Source organism: Meriones unguiculatus, chromosome 3 (assembly GCF_030254825.1).
Source record: "Meriones unguiculatus strain TT.TT164.6M chromosome 3, Bangor_MerUng_6.1, whole genome shotgun sequence".
NCBI classification, from domain to species: Eukaryota; Metazoa; Chordata; class Mammalia; order Rodentia; family Muridae; genus Meriones; species Meriones unguiculatus.
The window spans coordinates 26,491,083-26,510,935 of record NC_083351.1 but is presented as its reverse complement, the minus strand read 5'-3'; the positions used below and the strand labels follow the sequence as shown (position 1 = coordinate 26,510,935).

General features: G+C 44.8%; 1 protein-coding gene and 1 pseudogene across 1 annotated transcript; one reads left to right on the top strand and one right to left on the bottom strand.

Moving 5' to 3' along the window:
* Window positions 1-24: 24 nt before the first annotated feature.
* Sf3a3 (splicing factor 3a subunit 3) lies at window positions 25-19,853 on the top strand. Its single transcript, XM_021626926.2, has 17 exons — window positions 25-283; window positions 551-598; window positions 930-982; window positions 1,088-1,193; window positions 2,078-2,150; window positions 3,708-3,799; window positions 5,995-6,077; window positions 7,140-7,278; window positions 8,884-8,952; window positions 9,733-9,800; window positions 10,059-10,166; window positions 11,288-11,357; window positions 13,011-13,175; window positions 13,264-13,374; window positions 14,380-14,470; window positions 18,791-18,846; window positions 19,590-19,853. The coding sequence occupies exons 1-17, from the start codon at window positions 188-190 to the stop codon at window positions 19,665-19,667; spliced, it is 1,506 nt and encodes a 501-aa protein (XP_021482601.1). The 5' UTR covers window positions 25-187; the 3' UTR covers window positions 19,668-19,853.
* LOC110540113 (small ribosomal subunit protein eS26-like) lies at window positions 8,221-8,565 on the bottom strand (annotated as a pseudogene).

The window sequence follows — 19,853 nt, the reverse complement described above, 5'->3', positions numbered from 1 at the left end:
GGTTGCTGGCAGCATCGACTTGCTCTCCGTGTAGTGTTCATCTTTTCTTGAACCCCTCCAAGCCACTTCCGGGACACACGGAACTTTGGTGCAGCCAGATGTAGCGCGCTGAAACGCAAGCGCGCAAGGCGGCAGGCGCTGCTTCCGGGCGTGTTGGAGTGAATTGAAGTGCTGTGGCCAAGGGAAAATGGAGACGATCTTGGAGCAGCAACGGCGCTATCATGAAGAAAAGGAACGGCTCATGGACGTCATGGCCAAAGAGATGCTTACTAAGAAGTCCACGGTGAGTCGGTCGTGGTCGGGGCCACATCAAAAGAAGGGCCTCGGTCTGGTGCCGAGCCCCTGAATGCTTTCTTTGGCCTTAGACCCACCCTGCGCCCCGTTTTCATCTTCCTGTTAGTTTATCCCGGCGCTCGGTAACGTTCTCCGAGGACCCAGCAGCCCTTCTGCTTCAGCCCCTGAGACCTAAACCAATTAGCTCGTCCTTCGAGTGGCCTTTCCAACTCGAACTAAAACTAACAGCGGATTATTACCGTTTGCCTCTCTGCAGCTCCGGGACCAGATCAATTCCGATCACCGCACTCGAGCAATGCAAGATGTGAGTGCTCGGCTGTCCGCTTTCCTCTGGGTCAGGCTGGGCGGGAAAAGTGCGGGCTGTCAGGGAAGGTGTAGAGGCTCAGCGTGAGAACTGCCCCTGGGTGCTTAAATTAGTCTTTCTCCGGTTCCTGGATGTCCTGTCTCTCCCTCCCAAATGTTGGGGCTAAAGGTGTGTGCCACCATTCCGGGATCGGGCTGTCTCTTAAGAGTAGGGGAACTTTCAAGACCTTGTATCTTGGGAGGTTTCCTTTGCCAAAAACAGCCTTGTTGTTTACCCAGCTCTGTTGTTGTACAAATTGCTTCTTTCTGATGGATTTGTGTTTGCCTTTCAGAGGTACATGGAGGTCAGTGGGAACCTGAGGGATTTGTATGATGATAAAGATGGGTAAGTGACAGTCAGATGCCCACCCACGGTTAGCGCTTCTGAGGAGCCCTGGTGAGAGGATTGGCTTTGTGCTTTATGCTCTTTGGATGTGTTGTTATTTTACAGACTACGGAAGGAGGAACTCAATGCTATTTCAGGACCCAATGAGTTTGCTGAATTCTATAACAGACTCAAGCAGATAAAGGAATTTCATCGGAAGCACCCAAATGAGGTATGGTCTCCCAAAGTATTTCCCCAAAATCTATCCAAAAATTAAAAAAAAAAAAAAAAAAAAAAAAAAAAAACAAGGAAAATGGGGATGTACCGTTCGGCTGTCTTATCAAAAAAGAGTTTGCCTTTTAACTGCAGTGAGCATACTTAGCTGACAGCCTTCCTGGCATTTCTCAGCCAGTAAGGAAACAGAGGCAGTAAGGCCCACTTCTTTATTTTTTTTAAAGACTTATTTATTTATTTATTTATTTATTTATTGTTTATACAGTATTCTGCCTGCATGTACACCTGCATGCCAGAAGAGGGCACCAGAGCTCATTATAGATGGTTGTGAGCTGGGAATTGAGCTCAGGACCTCTGGATGAACTAGACAGTGCTCTTAACCTCTGAGCCATCTCTCCAGCCCCCAAGACCTGCTTATTTCTACCCAGTGAGAGATTTTTGCTCCAGAGTTCTTTAATTGGGTCCAGATTCTGTGTTCATCATAGTCTAGATTCTCCCTCCCTACCCAAACTTACTTTCTTCTTTTCATCTTTCATGAGAATTTCTCCCACCCAATACACTGTGCTCCTCGCCCTGCCTTGAAATCTTCTACTGACACAATGGTACTCTGCTCACTTCCAGAGTTCATTACACCTTCAGGTTTCATGGCCAGTACCAGCTCCTTCATAAATATCTTCTCTAGATTACCTCCTCCAAAGCAGTCCTTCCTTGGGATGCCATATTTTGTGGCAATGAGTGTCTGCCCTGCTATACTTAGCAAAGCAAGTGAAGAGCGGTAGTAAGCTCCTCTGAACTCTCAAGGGCAAATCAAGCATTAGAAGTGCAGCTGTGTATATGCCTGAGACACTGCCAGACCCCCCTGAGCTTTTCTCCTTCCCTCAGATCTGTGTGCCAATGTCAGTGGAATTTGAGGAGCTCCTGAAGGCTCGAGAGAATCCAAGCGAAGAGGCACAAAGTGAGTATGGCTTAATGCTTCTTTCTGGAAATTTCAAATGCATTCTGAGCTATATAGTTAGAATCTTTTTTTTTTTAATAAAGCTTTATTTTTATTTTGTCTGTATGAGTGTTCTGCCTGCATGTATGTCTACACAGCATGTGTGTGCCATGCCTGAGGAGGCCAGGAGAGGGCATTGGATCTACTGCGACTGTAGCTACAAATGGTTTTGAGCTATTATGTGGGGGCTGGGACTCAAACCTAGGTCCTCAACAGAAGCAGCCAGTATTGTTAACTGCTGAGCCACCTTCCAGGCCCTAGAACATGGCTCTAAAAACAAATAAATAAAGGCTGGTTTTGGTGGAGTATGCATTTAATCCCTGCTCTCAGAAGGCAGGCACTTCTCTGAGTTCCAGGCCAGTCAAGGCTACATAATGAAACCCTAGTGAAGGAAAGTCCCATGTAGCTGATAGGAGTTAAATCAACGAGGATGAAGACAGGCATCTTTGCAGGGGTGTTGTTATGTTAGCCGTTGCACCATCTTTCCTGCCTTTGTTCCGTTTTGTTGGCTTTTTGTTTTCTGAGACAAGATTTCTCTGTATCGCCCCAGCTGTCCTAGAATAACTCACTGTATAGACCAGGCTGGCCTCAAACTCTGAGATCACCTCCTCTGAGTTCTGGGATTAAAGGTATTAAAGGCATGTGCTACCACTGCCTGGCTTCCTTCCTTTTCCTTCTTCCTCTTTTTTTTTTTTTTTTTTTTGAAAAAGACAGAATCTTTATGTGTAAAGCTGGCTATCCTGGAACCCTGTGTGGACCAGGCTTGCCTCAAACTCAGAGAACCACCTACCTCTGCCTCCTTTTGTATGTGTGTGGGCCTGTATGCAAAGGTATGTGTGTAGAGGTCAGAGGTCAACTTTGTGAAGTCAGTTCTGCCCTGTGTATACCTAGGTTCTGGAGTTTGATCTCAGGTATGAGAATCACCTTGCTGGCTTTTTCTTTTTTTTTTTTTTTTCCTTTTTTAACTGTTCTGGAGCTTACTATTTAGACCAGGCTTGTCTTGCTACAATGTGTAGTTGACCTTGAACTCATAATCCGCCTGCCTCAGCCTTCTGAGTGCTAATTTTAAAGCAAAGGACAGGATAGTATAGAGCTTAGATTTATACCCAGAGATTTAACTCATTTGCTAGAATATTAGTGAGTATACATGAGACCCTGGCTCATACATTCATTTCCTGGCTGTATAAAACACCATCCTGACACATGCCTGTAATCCCAGCATGTAGGTGGCAGGAGGCAAATCAGGAGTCTGAGGTCAGTTTAGGCAACATGAAACCCTTTCTTATTGGTAACCCTATCAGATTGGTTTCTGGGTTAAATTGACATCCTGATCATCTCAAACAACATGCATATTTTGTGCTATCTAAGCTCAATGTAAGACCTTAGATCTATTTACTTGATGAGAATAGAGAAGGCATTTGAGTGAAAGGCTGCCTCATAGAGCTTTGAACAGGCAGTGAATCTGATATAGCAAGTTTAAGAACAGTCTACAATACCATTGACATGTAATTCCTTCAGACCTGGTGGAGTTCACAGATGAAGAGGGATATGGCCGCTACCTTGATCTCCATGACTGCTACCTCAAGTACATTAACCTGAAGGCGTCTGAGGTAAGGCCTGAAGTGTGGAGAGAAAGTCTCATTCTAGGGACTAAGTCAAAACACCTAGTTAAAGCAGGTAGAGTGTCCCCCAACTTACTTGGGTAAATATTAAGTAGATGATTTCATTTCTTAGAATAAACAATATCTATAATGAAGTTAGGATCCTACAGTTAATACAGCCCGTTTTCTTTATTAATAATTTCTATTAGCTGGTAATGGTGGTGCATCCTTGCAGTCCCAGCACTCAGGGAGGCAGAGGCAGGTAGATCTCTTGTGAGTTCAAGGCCAGCCTGGTCTACTACAAAGTGAGTCCAGGACAGCCAAAGCTATACAATAAACCCTATCCTGAATATAAATAAATAAACTATCTAAATAAGGGCGTACTTCTGGGAGTACATGTATACATCAGGTGCCTTCCTCTGTTGCTCCCCACTTTTGGTTTTCCGAGACAGGGTTTCTTTTTATAGCCCTGCCTGTGCTGGACTTTGCAGACCAGGCTAGCCTCGAACTCACAGAGATATGCCTGCCTCTGCCTCTCTGAGTGTTGGGATTACAGGCTCGTCATTGCACTTGTTTGCTCCCCTTTTTTTGCTTGTTTGTTTTGGTTGGTTGGTTGGTTTTTGTTTTTTGAGACAGGGTTTCTCTGTATAGCCTTAGCTGTCCTGGAACTCACTCTGTAGACCAGGCTGGCCTCAAACTCACAGAGATCCACCTGCTTCTGCCTCCAATGTCCTGGCGTCTCCTTTTTTTTTTTTTTTTTTTTTAATAATAGATATCTTTTTATGTATTTTTATTTTATGAGTACTTTGCCTTTAGGTATGTCTGCACCACGTGTATGCCTGGTGCCCTTAGAAGCCAAAAGAGGCACCTAGATCCCCGGGAATTGTAGTTTCATTGCACATGGTTGTGAACTACCATGTGAATGCTGGGAACTGAACCTGGGTCCTTTGTAAGAGCATCAGGTGCTCTTAACCGCTGGGCCATCTCTCCAATCCTGCCACCTTTTTTTTTTTTTTTGAGAGAGGCTCTCTCACTAGACCTGGAGCCTACCCTTTAAGCTATGCTGGCCAGTATCTTATGTCTCTGCCTCCCCAACATCCCGGGAGTTCCCGGTATGTGCCGCATGCCCTGCTTTTACACAGAGGCTGAGGATCTGTACTTAGGTTCTCATACTTAAACTCTTTAAGTACTGGACTACCGGACCATCTCCCTGCCCAGAGATAAATAACTTTTTTGTTTGTGTGTTTTCTGAGACAGGGTCTCTCTACATGTCCTGTAACTCACTCTGTATACCAGGCTGGCTTTGAAATCAACAGAGATCTGCCTGCCTCTGCCTTCTGGGTGCTGGGAGTAAATATGTATGCCACAGTGCCTGGCAAGTTTAAAGCCTGTAAATACTTCCCAGTGATCTTGTGGTGGGCACACAGTATGAGGTATGGGAGGTGTGAGGAGTCCAATCTCTGTCAGAGAAGGACCAGTTCATGTATTTTGGTCAGAGAGGTTTTATTTATTTGCTGTTTGTTCCGTGATGAGGTTTAAAATGACAGTCTCGAGTCACAAGAAGTTCATGAGTGGAGCATGATAGCACACCTTTTCTCAAAAAGAAAAGACAAAAGTTCCTGATGGGGAAATGTATCCAAATTTAGCTACTAACCTTTAAGCTCTGGGCAGACAGCTTTTCTCTTCTGCATCTCTGTCTGTGCTTCAGAGAGGCTCAGCAAGTGCCTACGTGGGTTAACACAGGCACCTTCAGGCCCTCCTTATAGAATGACGGGGTCCTGGCCCACCCTTAATACCCAGCAAGTGTCTTGTTTGGATTGATGTTTGTTGACTTGCTGAGTTAGTTTCATGTTTAGCAATCCTCAGCTCACTTCAGTGGAGTCAGCGGCCTTCGGGGACGAAAGATGGGAAAGAAGATACTAGCATGAGCCACACCTTGATACTTGGTTAGAAAACGCTCAGTTTTGACCTTGATTTAAAAACAAAATTATTTCTTGTGTGCAGTGGCCTTCAAGTGTGGAGATCACAGGATAACTTGGGGGAGTTAGTCCTCTCCAGTGTGGGTTCCTGAAATAGAACTCAGGTCTTTACACTTGGCAGCAAGCCCCTTTATCCACTGAGCCATCATTCCAGCCCTTACCTTTAGGTTTTGAAGATTAGCTGAGTTATCATCCTGACACTTGTCATTTTGTTTCTCTTTTTAGAAGCTGGATTACATCACATACCTGTCCATCTTTGACCAGTTATTTGACATTCCTAAAGAAAGGAAGAACGCAGAGTATAAAAGGTAGGCATTCAGTTTCCACAAATAATGGAACGGTTTCAGGCCAAAGTATTGACTTTTGTTGCCTGAATGCTGTACTTGCATGATCTGGGTTTATCAGAAGATAAGGATGGTGAGTGTTATGTTTTAAAATATTGATAATGATGGCATGGGTGGTGCATGCTTTTAATCCCAGCTCTCTAAAAGGTAGAAGCAGGTAGGTCACTCAATTCAGCCTGGTGTACATAGTGAGTTCCAAGCCAACCAGAGATGTATAATGCAACTTTGTCTCAGAAAATAAAGTAAACATTGGTAGACAAAGGTATTTGTGGGAACATCTGTGCTCTTATCCCATATATAATTTTGTATAATTTAGAAGTCTGGGGATCTCTGGTGTGTTTTGGGTATTTGTTTGTTTGGTTGGTTTTTGTTTGTTTTGTTTTGTTTTGTTTTTCATCTTTTGAGATAAGTAAGTGTTTTCCTGTGTATCCTTAGTTGTCCTGGACTGGCTTTTTACACCAGGCTGCCCTCACAGAGATCTGCATGCTTCTGCCTCCCTAAGTGCTGGGATTAGATTTCTGAGGTTTGGGAGTTTAATGGAGTTTCCAGGACTGGCTAGATGATGTGGTTCGATCTGGTATTAAGGAGAAAGTAATGCTGAATTATTCACACTTCTCGTTAGTGTCCCTAAGCTTGTTCTTTCTCACACATACCTGCTTACCTGGCTTCCTTCCTCTGTGAGTTAATTAAGACCTAGTATTTGGAATTATAGCTTCAGGAGAAAAGGAGGTAAGAAAGGTCAGGATTTAAATGGTGATGTGAAGAAAATAAACTCATTTAAAACTAGTCGTGGGCTGGGAATACAGCTCTGGTCAGAACACTTTCCTGGCACCTACCAGGCCTTCAGTCCTATCCCCAAGTGCATGGTGTACACGCATACACACACACACACACACACACATACACACACACACACAGGAAAGGTGTTACTATACCAGCTATTATTAGAAGTGTAGTTCACAGGGCATAGCAGTATGTCACAGGTAGAAGCTGCGATTGCTTTCTGTGTCACATGCTCCTCTGCAGATACCTGGAGATGCTGCTGGAGTACCTCCAGGATTACACAGATAGAGTGAAGCCCCTTCAGGATCAGAATGAGCTCTTTGGGAAGATTCAGACCGACTTTGAGAAGAAGTGGGACAATGGCACCTTTCCTGGATGGCCGGTGAGCTTCAGTGTGCTTCATGGCGGGGAAACAAACTGATCATTTTTGTCTTGAGTCTCTGCCTCTGGACGTTGGATGTCAGTCCCTTGGTATCACCTCTACACTGAGGCCAGGCATTCTTTGTATACTCTGAACAAGACTTGTCAGGACCCACTAGACATTGTCTAGTCCCAGGATATTTTTTTTTCTTAATTTTGTTACTTACTCACTTTACATCTTGATCACAGCCCCCTGCCTCCTCTCCTCCCATCCTACCCTCTTTCCCTCTTCCCCCATCCCCTTCCTCTTCTCCTCAGAAAGGTCCCCCTTATCCTAACTAACCCCAGAACCTCAAATCACACCAGGATGAAGTGCATCCTCTTGCACTGAGACCAGACAGGGTAGCTCAGCTGGGGGAAAGGATCCAAAACAGACAACAGAGTTTATCTCAGACAGCCACCACTCCACTTGCTAGGGGACCCACGTGAAGACCAAGCTGCTCATCGGTTCCATGTGTCGGGGACCTTTGTTCAGTTCATGCCTCCTCTTTGGTTAGTGGTTCAGGCTCTGTAAGCCCCCATGAGCCTAGGTTAGTTGACTCTGTTGGTCTTCTTGTGAAGTTCTTGTTCCTTCCTGTCCCTTCTATCCTCCCCCCTCCCCAAGACTTTCCCACGCTCTACCTAATGTTTGGTTGTGAGTCTCAGCATCTGTTTCAATCTGTTGCTGGTGGAACCTCTCAGACAACAGTTATGCTAGGGTCTTGTCTGAGAGCAAAGCAGAATATCATTATTCAGAGGTTGACTCTCTCCTATGGGGTGGGTCTCAGCCATTGGTTGGCCATTCCTTCAATCTTTGGGACCAGGAATTTTTTATTTTTTATTATTATTATTATTTTTAAGTATAACTTCCATTTTATTTGTCCAGAGTATTTTTTCTTTGTCCTTCTGTCACCAGCTTCTGTCTTTACATGGGCTTTGGTGAAGGTTGCGGTGCGTCACCAGCAGGTCTAAATCGTGGTGGGGCTGTTTGGTCCTTCCGGGCTTCACGAGATCGATTTCTGATCACCTCACTGTGAATGGCGCAGCTCACACAGTAATGCAGCTTGACATAGAGTTTGAGAAGCATATAAGCATTGAAGACACTTGCTTCAGATATGTCCCTCACAGCAGTGGCCGCTACGATGTTCCAAATGACAAGCTTCTTAATGGCCTTGTCCTTGGGCGCTCACCAGGCGCGGTGTGTGCAGCAAATTGGCTGCACTTGGCCACGGCCCTTTTTAACTTGACTGTTGTTTCTTTTTTTGGTCATCTTGGAGCCAGTACCTGAGAGAACTGGGCCCAGGATTTTTAACAGCCATATCCTGACTGCTCTGTTGCCCTGCCTGACCAAATTCTGATCAGTCTGTGTGATCAGAATCTACATATTTTTACTCCTGTTGACAAACTTGGAAGTTTCAGGAAGAAAACTAGTCATCTGAATTTTTTTGCTCCGTTTCTGTATGAATTGATCATTATTTGTTAATGTGATTAAAGAAGGGGTGCCAGCCAGTCCTGGGAAGTTAGATGGCTCCCTGACGCTCATTCCTCTCATTAACCTGGATCTTAATAAACTCCCTGTTCCTGCCAGAAAGAGACGAGCAGTGCGCTGACCCATGCTGGAGCCCATCTTGACCTCTCTGCATTCTCTTCCTGGGAGGTATGTTTCATGACACTAGATGATACTGCTCTTGCGTAGCTATCTTTCTTTTTTGTTGTTGTTGGTAAATTTATTGTGTAGGAGTAGATGTCTGTCCCCACACGTGCACATGTGCCACAGCATGCGTGTAGAGATGAGAAGTTGTGGGAGTTGGTTCTCTCTACCATGTGAAGCCGGAGGAGCAAGCCCAGGTTATCACTTGACAGCAAGCACTTTTTTCTTTCTGAGACATCTCACCTGCCCTGGCCATCCTTCAGAGAGGCCACTTGCTCTTCTGTTTTTCAGTGTCTTAAGACTTAACAGCAGTTTCCTGGGGACATGCATGTATAAAGGATAAGGAAAGATCAGAAGGAATAAAACTTTTTAACTTCTTTGAAAACAATTTCAGAGAAATTCGATATGATGTTATAGTATTTAGGGAGTTAGAGGGAAGCTGAAGAATTGTTGAGTGTTTGAGGCTAACTTTAGAGTAAGACCCTGTTCTAAACACCAAAACAGTAATTCAAAACAAACAAGAAACAACAAGGAGCCGAAGACAAGAGTTCACGTGGTGGAGTACTTGCCTAGCATGTGTGAGGTCCCGAATTCAGTTCCCATCTCTGCAAAAATATTTCTATGAATGGATCTCCTATAGAGAGTCACAGAACACTGCCCTTCCAGTGTGGCAGAGTCTGAGATATGACGGTCAGTCTTTGGGAACTGAAAGCTAGGAAGTTGGCTGGAGAGTGTGATCTTGCCTGGGGAAAAAGCAGATTGTGTTATGTTGATTTCTCTTTGTAGGAGTTGGCATCCCTGGGTCTGGACAGATTGAAATCTGCACTGTTGGCTTTAGGCCTGAAATGTGGCGGGTAAGAACCTGATTTTTCTATGAAAACTTCTAATTAATGTATGTTTGGATGATTCTCTTGAGTGGCTTTGATTTTTTTTTTGTTGTTGTTCTATTACCCTATATTGCAAAATGATCTTGTGCAGGGCATGATGATGAATGCTTTAACCCCAGCACTTGAGAGGCAGAGGCAGGCAAGTCTCTGTGAGTCTGAGTGAGTTTCCTTATCATCTGTATAGTAAATTCACCCTAAAATCTCATGTGCCTCTTACCTCCTTAGGACCCTAGAAGAGCGAGCTCAGAGGCTCTTCAGCACCAAAGGAAAATCCCTGGAGTCACTGGACACCTCTCTATTTGCCAAGAATCCCAAATCAAAGGGTACAAAAAGGTGAGTAGTTAGGGCACACTTCTACTCTGGCTTTAAGTTTCCTCCACATAGAGTCTGCTTTCCACCTCTTGCTTTGTTTTTACCTTTATTGACAGGGTCTTGTGTAACTCAGGTTGGCCTGAAACTTGCTGTATATAGGGCCTGACCTTAAACTTCTTCCTTGGCTGTGATGCTTTTGCCTCTGTCCAGAGGGTTGTGATTGCAGGCATGTGCCACCATGCCTGGCTTATTTTGCATTTTGTTGTTTTTACTATGTAGCATGGCTGTACAAGAACTCACTCTGTAGATCAGGCTGGCCTCAAACTCACAGAGATCCACCTGCCTCTGTGTCTTGAGTGCTGAGATTCCTAAGCCCAGCTAAGGAACACACTTTTTAAAAAAATTTTTGAAAATAGAATTTTTTTTCTTTTATTGAGGATAGATTCTTTTTTCATATAATATATCCTGATTATAGTTTGCGCTCCCTCTACTCCTGCCACTGTCCCTACCTCCCCTTCTCTCTGGTTCCACTCCCTTTCTGTTTCTCATTAGAAAAGAATAGGCTTCTAAGAGATAACAGCCAAACGTGAGAAAATAGAATATAATAAGATAAAGCAAAAACATCAACGTTGGACACTGTTATTCTTAAAAAAAAAAAAAAACATACCCAAACATTCGATTTTACCAATAAAGACTTGGGAGCCTTAGGCTGGGGTGAAAGCCTACTAGTTCAGAGAGGCAGAAGAAACAACCAGCTGATGTACCAGAAAGAAAAAGTCCTTTTTTTTTTTTTTTTTTTTTTTTAAATATTTATCTATTATCTATACAATGTTCTGTCTACATATATACCTTCATGCCAAAAGAGAGCACTGGAACTCATTAAAGATGGTTGTGAGCCACCATGTGGTTGCTGGGAATTGAACTCAGGACCTCTAGAAGAACAGCCTGTGCTCTTAACCTCTGAGCTATCTTTCCGCTGAATGCTTTAAACTCTAAAAAAAAAAGCTCTAAACTCAGAGCTTGACAGATGGCTCACATGCTTGAGATTTTCTAATGCATTCACGGAGTCAGTGTTCTGACAGGGAATAAAGCCTTAGATAAAAAAGAAGCCTTAACTGATACGGCTTGTTTCTTGTTCTCAGAGACACAGAGAGGAACAAAGATATTGCTTTCCTGGAAGCTCAGATCTATGAATACGTGGAGATTCTTGGGGTGAGTGCATTCTCTTCGGGGTGCTGTACTGCTGCTCAGTGTGGGGATTAGATAGGATTTTTTTCAGGTTCTAATAAGGAAGGAGGGTGGGCATTAAATTAGTTCATCTCAAAATTTGAGGTGAGTCCTTGGTCCTTCAGTGGGTTCCTGTTCTGTTGTTAGATGATATTCCCAAGGCTGCTCAATTCCCATGAGGCCAGACATAGACAACAGACCCCCTCTTTTCGCCGGTTCAAGAATAATGCAGCTCTTTGCTGAGGTTCAGCATAGCCTTTTGAGAAGCAGGCACTCAAAAAGCAAGACAAAGGCAACTCACAGCAGTGCTCAGGTGTGGTTTATTGTGACACAGCTTTTTGCCCAGGTTGAAATTGTGAAACCCAGCAAGGCTAGTACCAAGATGATTGTGAACAGTCTTCTTGCAAAGTCTCAGGGATTGCCACGAGTGGGTGGGTGGAAGGTGGGAAAGGTTTGGCTCACACAGGATAACTTTGCACATATCTGCCCTTTGTCGTGGACATTGTTCTGCTTTAGTTTTAGCACCAGCACACAGATGGAAGTAGTCCCCCATTGGCTCTGTATGAGTCCAAAGACTAGCCAGATGTTGAGACATCAGAGACAGTGAACTTGGGCTGTGATAATGTGGGTAGCAATATGGGTGGCCAGTCCCCTGAACGTTGCTGAAAAGCCATTACCTTTGTACCCTTGGTGAGACATATGCCTACTGCTTTCCCCCTTTTTCTGGAAGTGTTTTGCTTCTCAGCCAGGACATGGCACCTATGTTGAATCCTAACCAGTTCTACCTGGGGTTTCCTGGAGTTGCTCTCACTAAGCACTAATAGAATGAATGTTTGTTATACTCTGCTATTTATTTATGTCTGTTGGTTTTTAAGCATGAAACTGACTTTTTTCATATGAAATGAGTATGTCATGGTCCTTAAATAACTTACATTGTGGTCAGGAGGAGCAAGCAGCTGCATGGAATCTGAACCAAATAAGGAAACTCAGGGTAGAAAGTGGTCATCTTGGGCAGGGCAGTCTCTACAGTAGATAGACTGGCTTGGGAGTTTTCCACCAGTGGTGCTGCGACCTTGCCCATGATGGTCTGCAGCCTAAGGTGAGGGTCTAGGCAAGTGGACCAAAACCTTTAGCTTTCCCTTCAGAACCCAGCATGGCCTGTGAGCATCGTTCCCATAAGAAGGCAAGACTTAGTCTCTCCTTTTTCTATTAATCTTTTAAACTTACTGTGTGTGTGTGTGTGTGTGTGTGTGTGTGTGTGTGTGTGTGTGTCGTATGTGGAGGTCGAAAGACAAGCTCCAGGACTCTGTTTACCCTTCCATTTTGGTTTGCGACACCATCTCCCCATTGCTGCTACACTTCATGCTCTAGGCTTGCATACCCATGTGCTTCTAGATGATGGTCTGGCTCCCACATCACTGTCGGAGTGCTGAGGGTGCATGTGTGCCTTTTCACATGGGCTCTGAGACTTGACCTCAGCTCATCCGATGCCTGGCAAGTCCATTTTAGCCAGCTGAAACACCATCTTGCCAGCCCAACTTAGCCTTATTCTACAACCAAAATCACCTTGGAAGTGAGGGGCCAGCATGTCCTGTACTAATGTGCTCTGGCTGTGCTTTTCTTTTTAACCCACCTTAGGAACAGCGACAGCTCACTCATGAAAATGTACAGCGCAAACAAGCCAGGACAGGAGAAGAGCGAGAGGAGGAGGAAGAAGAGCAGATCAGTGAGAGTGAAAGTGAAGATGAAGAGAACGAGATCATTTACAACCCCAAAAATCTGCCTCTGGGCTGGGATGGCAAAGTAAGCCTCATGGGACCCCCTTGTCCCCTCCCATTGTGGCAGCACACAAGCGCTTGGTAAACTAACGCTCTTGCTTTATTTCTTTTAGCCCATCCCCTACTGGCTGTATAAGCTTCATGGCCTGAATATCAACTACAACTGTGAGATTTGTGGAAACTACACCTACCGAGGACCAAAAGCCTTCCAACGGCACTTTGCTGTAAGACGTTCAGAGCCATTTCTCATGGAAATTGAGTAGAAACAGCACTCTAGAGAAGTGGATGATAGCCTTTGGGGACCAGAGCTGAAAGCAATGGGAGAGGCTCATGTCTGGGGTCATGGGTCATGGTAGGCCTGGGCTGGTCTCTAAAGTCCTGCTCCCATCTGCTATGAAGTTTCACTTTGGCTTTCCCATGCTAGTTCCTGTACTTTTTTCTCTTGTTTTTCTGCGGCATTTTGGATCACTTCTGGCTTCTTGGTCATTTCTCTACATTGCTATTAAAGCGGGCTGGGCAGGTTTTGGGTTCATTAGGTTTTAAATGGGCCTTTGCCTCTTTGCAGAAAAAAAAAAAAAAACTAAGGTGCTAATATTTACCAAGCTGTTCTTAACACAAGCGGTGTCTGCATGGGCTCACCCCTGTTGCGTTTTGCCCTTCGACTCTGGAGGGCATTTTATATAATGGAAAGGACTTTTACTATACAGATAAGCATGGTAGGTTATGTGAACTCCCTCTCAGACACGTTACTAGCTGCTTCTAGGTCCTTTCCGCTGTGTCCTTGAGTGGGCGCTGAGGTTTTCTTAGTACCACCTCACATGATTAGGGTTGGTGTCCAGGATGGAGCCTGTGGTGATATCCTCATGCTCTCTTGTGCTCTCTCATCCCTTCTGATAACTGCTTAGCATTTGCTTATGAACCTCTAGAAATACCAGCTTGCCTTCACAGCCATGCAGGTGGGGGAGGGGCTTCTGGGTCACACCAGCTTCTGCAAAGCAAGGAGTAACAAGTCTGAGTTGTACTTCTCTGACACCACTGACTCAAGAACCTAGAGATTGTAAGCCTGAGGCAGTGCAGCGCTGCTTGGTGCTGTCAGTCCCAGCCAGCTATGTGTAGACACACACTTCAGAAGGAAGGCTGCCTTTTGCTGGGGTAGGAACTGTGGTAGAATGAAGTGAGTGCTGTCACAGCTATCCCTGTTTCACACTGTCCCTTTCCTTCTCCTCCAGGAATGGCGTCATGCTCATGGCATGAGGTGCTTGGGCATCCCAAACACTGCCCATTTTGCAAATGTGACGCAGATTGAAGATGCTGTTTCCTGTAAGTAAGCTTGCTGAGTGTTCCCTAGCCAGACCAAGTGGCCACTCCTGCAGCTGCCCCACTATCCTGCTGTCTCCAGGCCCAATGGCAGAGGTTGTGGCTATAGAAAGCTAAGGCACACATATAATTACTGCATTATTTTAAGGGAGTGAGCTAGTCAACACTACTGATTATGTCTCCCCTGAAAAGAATCCTATGCTGAGGCTAGAGCAGGGCTTTTCACCTGAGTCTGTGAACTTTCCTCCGTGGAAGATTCTGAGTATAGGTTATATGTTTACTCTTCTGAACTGATTTTAACATGTTAAGCACTGATCCAGAAGAAGAGAACAGAAAGGCCTCAGTAAACTTATTTCTGAGGCAGCTGCAAATAAAAGAACGGCGGCAGCAAAGTCTTGTTGGAGGGTCAAGCGGCAGGTGCTTCGCCTGGCCTGGCAGTCTCTGCTGCTGACACCTTACAGGCCGTTCCCTGTTTTTCCTCATTCATCTTTCCCTGCTGTGTTTCGCTTTATGTTGGCTAGACAGTTGGTTTTATTTATTGTTGGGTTTTTGTTTCGTTTTAGACAGGCTCTCGCAGTGTACCCTGATTATTCTGGAATTCACTCTGTAGACTAGGATGGCCTGAAACTCAGATATCTATCTGCCTTTGCTTCCTGAGTGCTCTGAGTAATGGCATGCATCACGTGCCCAGCTTCATGAGTTTATATTTTGTGTATGTGGGTACATGGATTTGTATGTGAAGGTCATAGATTCCTTGATCATTCTCAGCCGTTTGTTGTTGTTGTTTGAGACAGGGTGTGTAGACCTGGCTGTCCTGGAACTAGCTCTGTAGATCAGGCTGGCTTTAAATTCACAGAAATCTGCCCATCTCTGCATCTCAAATGTCAGGATTTAAGGTGTGTGTGCTACCACCTGGCTCTCCTCTTTTTTTTTTTTTTCTTTTTTTCCAGACAGGGTTTCTCTGTGTGATAGCCCTGGCCTGGAACTCACTTTATAGACCAGACTGGCCTTGAACTCACAAAAATCAGCTTGCCTTCTGAGTGTTGGGATTAAAGACATGCACTACCACACCCAGCTTTTTTTTTTTTTTTTTTTTTTTGTCCTTTTTTTTTGTCCTTTTTTGAGACAGATTGAGACAGGGTTTCTCTATCAAGCCCGCCTGTCCTGAACTTGCTTTGTAGACCAGGCTGGCCTCCAACTCAGAAATTCACTTGCCTCTGCTTCCCAAGTACTGGGATCAAAGGCATGCATCACCACCCCTGGCTTATTTTTTATTTTTTAAGTTTAAAAAAAGAATGTGTGTGCGGTGTGTGCTTATGTGAGTGTATGTGTCTCATGCATGTGCAGGAGTCTATGGAGCAGAAGAGGGCATCACATCCCTGGAACTGGAGTTAACAGACAATTGTGAGCTGCCATGTGGGTGCTGGGAATTGAACCCAGGACCTCAGGAAGAGTAACTAATGCTCTTAACCACTGAACTGTCTCTCTGGCTTTCTATCCACCTAATTTTTTGAGATAAGCTCTATTCTCAAACTTCGAGTTCATCAATGGAGCTAGGCTGGCTAGCCAGTAAGCGCAAAAGATCTCCCCTTCCCTACAGCATTAGGGTGATGGACAGTGTGCCTCACACCTGGCCCTTTCAGGGGTGCTAGAGATCTAAGCTCAGGTCTTGCTTACAAGGTAGGCTCTCCCTTCTCAGCCATTTCCCTGGCCTTTGTTTTTGTTTTTGTTTTTGTTTTTGTTTGGGGGGTGGGGTGGTCTGACTCTACTCCAGACTGCTCTGAAACTCACTTTGAACTGGTAGGGATCCTCCTGCCTCAACCTCCTAGGTGCTGAGATTGAAGGCATGAGCCACTGACTTTCTGTTTAATTTTTGCTCTTTTGCTTTGCTGATAGGAAATTAAGGCCTAGTTAATAGAATGAATTATAACTCTACATTTCAAATGCTGAAAAAAATTCTGACCCAGGCAGCCTTTAATCCCAAGCACTTGAAAGGCAGAAGCCGGTGGATCTCTGAGTTAAAGGCCAGCCTGGTCTACAGAGCAAGTTACAGGATAGCCAGGGTTACCCAGAGAAACCCTGTCTCAAAAAACAAAGCAAAAAACATTATTTTTTTTCCAAGATATATTTACCACGTGTGGCTGTTTGATGTGCTCACATGTATGCATGGCACTGCATGTGTGGATCTCCCTCTACCATGTGTTCTAGGGATCAAACTCGGGTCATCACAAATGGGAGAGAACCCCTTTACTTCTTCAATAGGTTCTTTTAGGGCTATACCAATCTCCATCAACAGCAAATGCAATTGCACCCCAGAGAAGCTCTTCTTTCTGTCTAACTGCCACACTGTCCATCTATGGTCTCTCCAAACTGCTACGGCTACACGCTAACCCACATGCCCCACTCTGCTCTCTCTGGGCTGTCATTTATATCCCCAGATTCTTAGAGCACGCCCCTCTCTGAGCCACATATTACCAGTTAGCAAAATCCACACCCCACAATTAACAGCTGTGGACAAACTATAGCCCAAATAAAATCCCACACTTGGGCTTAGAACAAAGAAACACATTTACATAACATAACTGAGTTTTTAAAGAAACCAAACTTTCATTACAGCATTAGAGTTTAATTTGCTTTCTATTGCTATGATAAACGTGACTAAAAAACAACTCGGGGGCCCTGGAGAGATGGCTCAGAGGTTAAGAGCACTGCTTGCTCTTCCAGAGGTCCTGAGTTCAATTCCCAGCAACCACATGGTGGCTCACAACCATCTATAATGAAATTTGGTGCCCTCTTCTGGCATTTAGGTGTACATGCAGACAGAACATTGTATATATAATTAAATAAATCTTTAAAAAAAAAAAAACAAAAACAAAAACAAAAAAAAAAAACAACTTGGGAAGGAAAGGGTTTATTTGGCTTGCACTTTCAGATCACAGTTCATCATGAGGGAAGTTAGGGTAGGAGTTCAAAGAACTGGAACAGAGGCCTCAGAAATATGGGTTACAGGCTTGCTCTCCATGGTTTGCTCAGCCTGCTTTCTTAACACTTACAGGACACCTGCCCAGGGCTGACAGCACCCGAAGTGAGCTGAGCCATCCCATGTCTGTCACTAATAAGAGAGTGCACTACATGTGCTGGAGAGATGGCTCAGAGGCTAAGAGCACTCACTGGTTGTTCTTCCAAAGGTCCTGAGTTCAATTCCCAGCAACCACTTGATGGCTCATAACCATCTATAATGAGATCTGGTGCCCTCTTCTGGTGTGTAGAAATATATGCAGGCAGAACACTTTTTTTTTTTTTTTTTTTTAATAAATAAAAAAAATTTAAAGGGGTCACATGCTATCACCATGATGGGGTCATTTTCCTGCTTGAAGTTCCTTCTTCCAAGGTAACTCTACTTGTATCAAGTTGACAAAAACTAACCAGGACAAAGGCCAAGCATGGAGACAACTTTAATCCTAGCTCTCAGGTGCCAGAGGCAGGATCTGAGTTCCAGGCCAGCCTGGTCTACATAGTGAGCTCAAGGACAGCCGGGACTATATAGAGATACTCTTGGGGGGGGGGGGGGATAACCAGGACGAGTATTAAGCCTTCTCATCTATGAGCTGTTGTTATTTTATTCCATAATTCCCATTGACTTCTTTTTTATAAAGTATTTTCACGAGATAGAGAGTCTCCACGGTTAAGAGCACTGTCTGCTCTTGCAGAGGTCCTGAGTTCAGTTCCCAGGACCCACATGGTAGCTCACAACCGTCTGTAAGGAGATCTGGTGTCCTCTTCTGTCATGCAGGCTCACATGTAGGCAGAACATTGTATACTTAATAAATAAATCTTTAAAAAAGAAACAAGAAAGTATTTTCACCTGGGTGTGACACACGCCTTTAATCCCAGCACTCTGGAAGCAGAGGCAGGCAGATCTCTGTGAGTTTGAGGCCAGCCTTGTCTACAAAGAAAGTATTTTCTTTTTATTGTTATAATTCTTTGTTTTGTTTTTGAGGCAGGGTTGCTCATTGAGTTAGCCTTAAACTGCCTGATCCTCCTCCTGCCTCCCAAATGCTGGGATTATGGGTGTGTGCCTCCATCCTGGTTTTTAGGTCTTTGTTCTAAGAAATCCTGATGAAGTTTTCTTTTACAGCAAAGTGAAATCTGGGTAAATTTTGCAATAAAGGAAGTTTTATTTACAGGTGGTTCTAAATCAAAATTCCATTTGGGGCAGGCAGAGTCGTTTGGGGGAGTGTGCTGGGAGCAGCGCAGCGGGAATGATGTAACCCTGCCCCCAATAGACTGGATCCTAATAGCTGCGTCTCTCTCGTCCTGCAGTGTGGGCCAAGCTGAAACTGCAGAAGGCTTCAGAACGATGGCAGCCTGACACTGAGGTGGGTGCTAACGCACAGGGTTAGGAGTGGTGTCAGGTGGCAGCTCTCACACGCACAGTCTGCTCTACCAGCAAGTAGAATGGGACAGGCCGCAGGTGACTGCAGATGAGCCTGTTGTCCTGCTTTTAAGTCGTTGTCATCACGCAGTTGCTTCCTCCCACTGAGGCCGATGTGGACAAGGGCGCCCAGTCTCTTGTGCTACCTGGGGATTTCTGAAGAAGTGTGTCACCTCTTAGGTCCCTGAAGAAAGCATTGAGTCAGAGGTAGTCCTCTCTTTGGAATGGGGATGTGTCCTCATTGGGTTTGGCAGGTCTTAGATGAGTGGCATACATTAAAGGGGTGGCAACAGGGTCCTGTAGAGACTGGTAGTAGGCTCCTGTGTCAGTTTTTCAGCTTTGCTTTGTAGCATCAAGAGCCTTTCCAGCTGTAATGTAGATCTGAAGCCCTAAGCCTGTTTGGCCTCCCTGCCAACCCCTGCAGTGGCCTGAGGGTGGGAACCCAGGTTTCTTGGGAATCATGTCACACTGCAGTTTTTGTCAGCCTTTCCCACAGGCTTCCCCATTTCAGAGGAAGGATATGTCGGGATAAGGGTGGGCCACAACTGGTGCCAGCTCTAGAAAGAGCATGGGTTCCCTTTTGCAGCTCTGGCTGGGAAAGCTGTTAGGTGAAGAATGATGACTTCCAGGTACCAGGGTTTGCTGTGGAGCTCCTCTTGTAGCTAACAGAGAGCCCTTCCTTTTCAGGAAGAATATGAAGACTCCAGTGGAAATGTCGTGAACAAGAAGACATACGAGGATCTGAAAAGACAAGGACTGCTCTAGTGGTTGGCTGTGCCTAGGCTTCCCTGAGCTCTGCGTTTTCTAGTTTTCCCAGTGCTCTTAAAGACTTTTGCTATGTAGTCTTCAGCCCAGTGTGCACCTTGCAGAAACAAGACGTGCTGGCAGGTTGCAGAATTGAGATGTGTTTTATCTTTGTTTTATATTAAAAAGATCTGTGGGAAAATTAAA

Bases quoted from the DNA above. Each gene is read 5' to 3' on its own strand.
- Sf3a3 (XM_021626926.2), top strand. From the start codon at position 188: ATGGAGACGATCTTGGAGCAGCAACGGCGCTATCATGAAGAAAAGGAA. The intron at 983-1,087 runs GTAAGTGACAGT...GTTATTTTACAG, and splicing joins TTGTATGATGATAAAGATGG to ACTACGGAAGGAGGAACTCA. The intron at 1,194-2,077 runs GTATGGTCTCCC...TCCTTCCCTCAG, and splicing joins ATCGGAAGCACCCAAATGAG to ATCTGTGTGCCAATGTCAGT.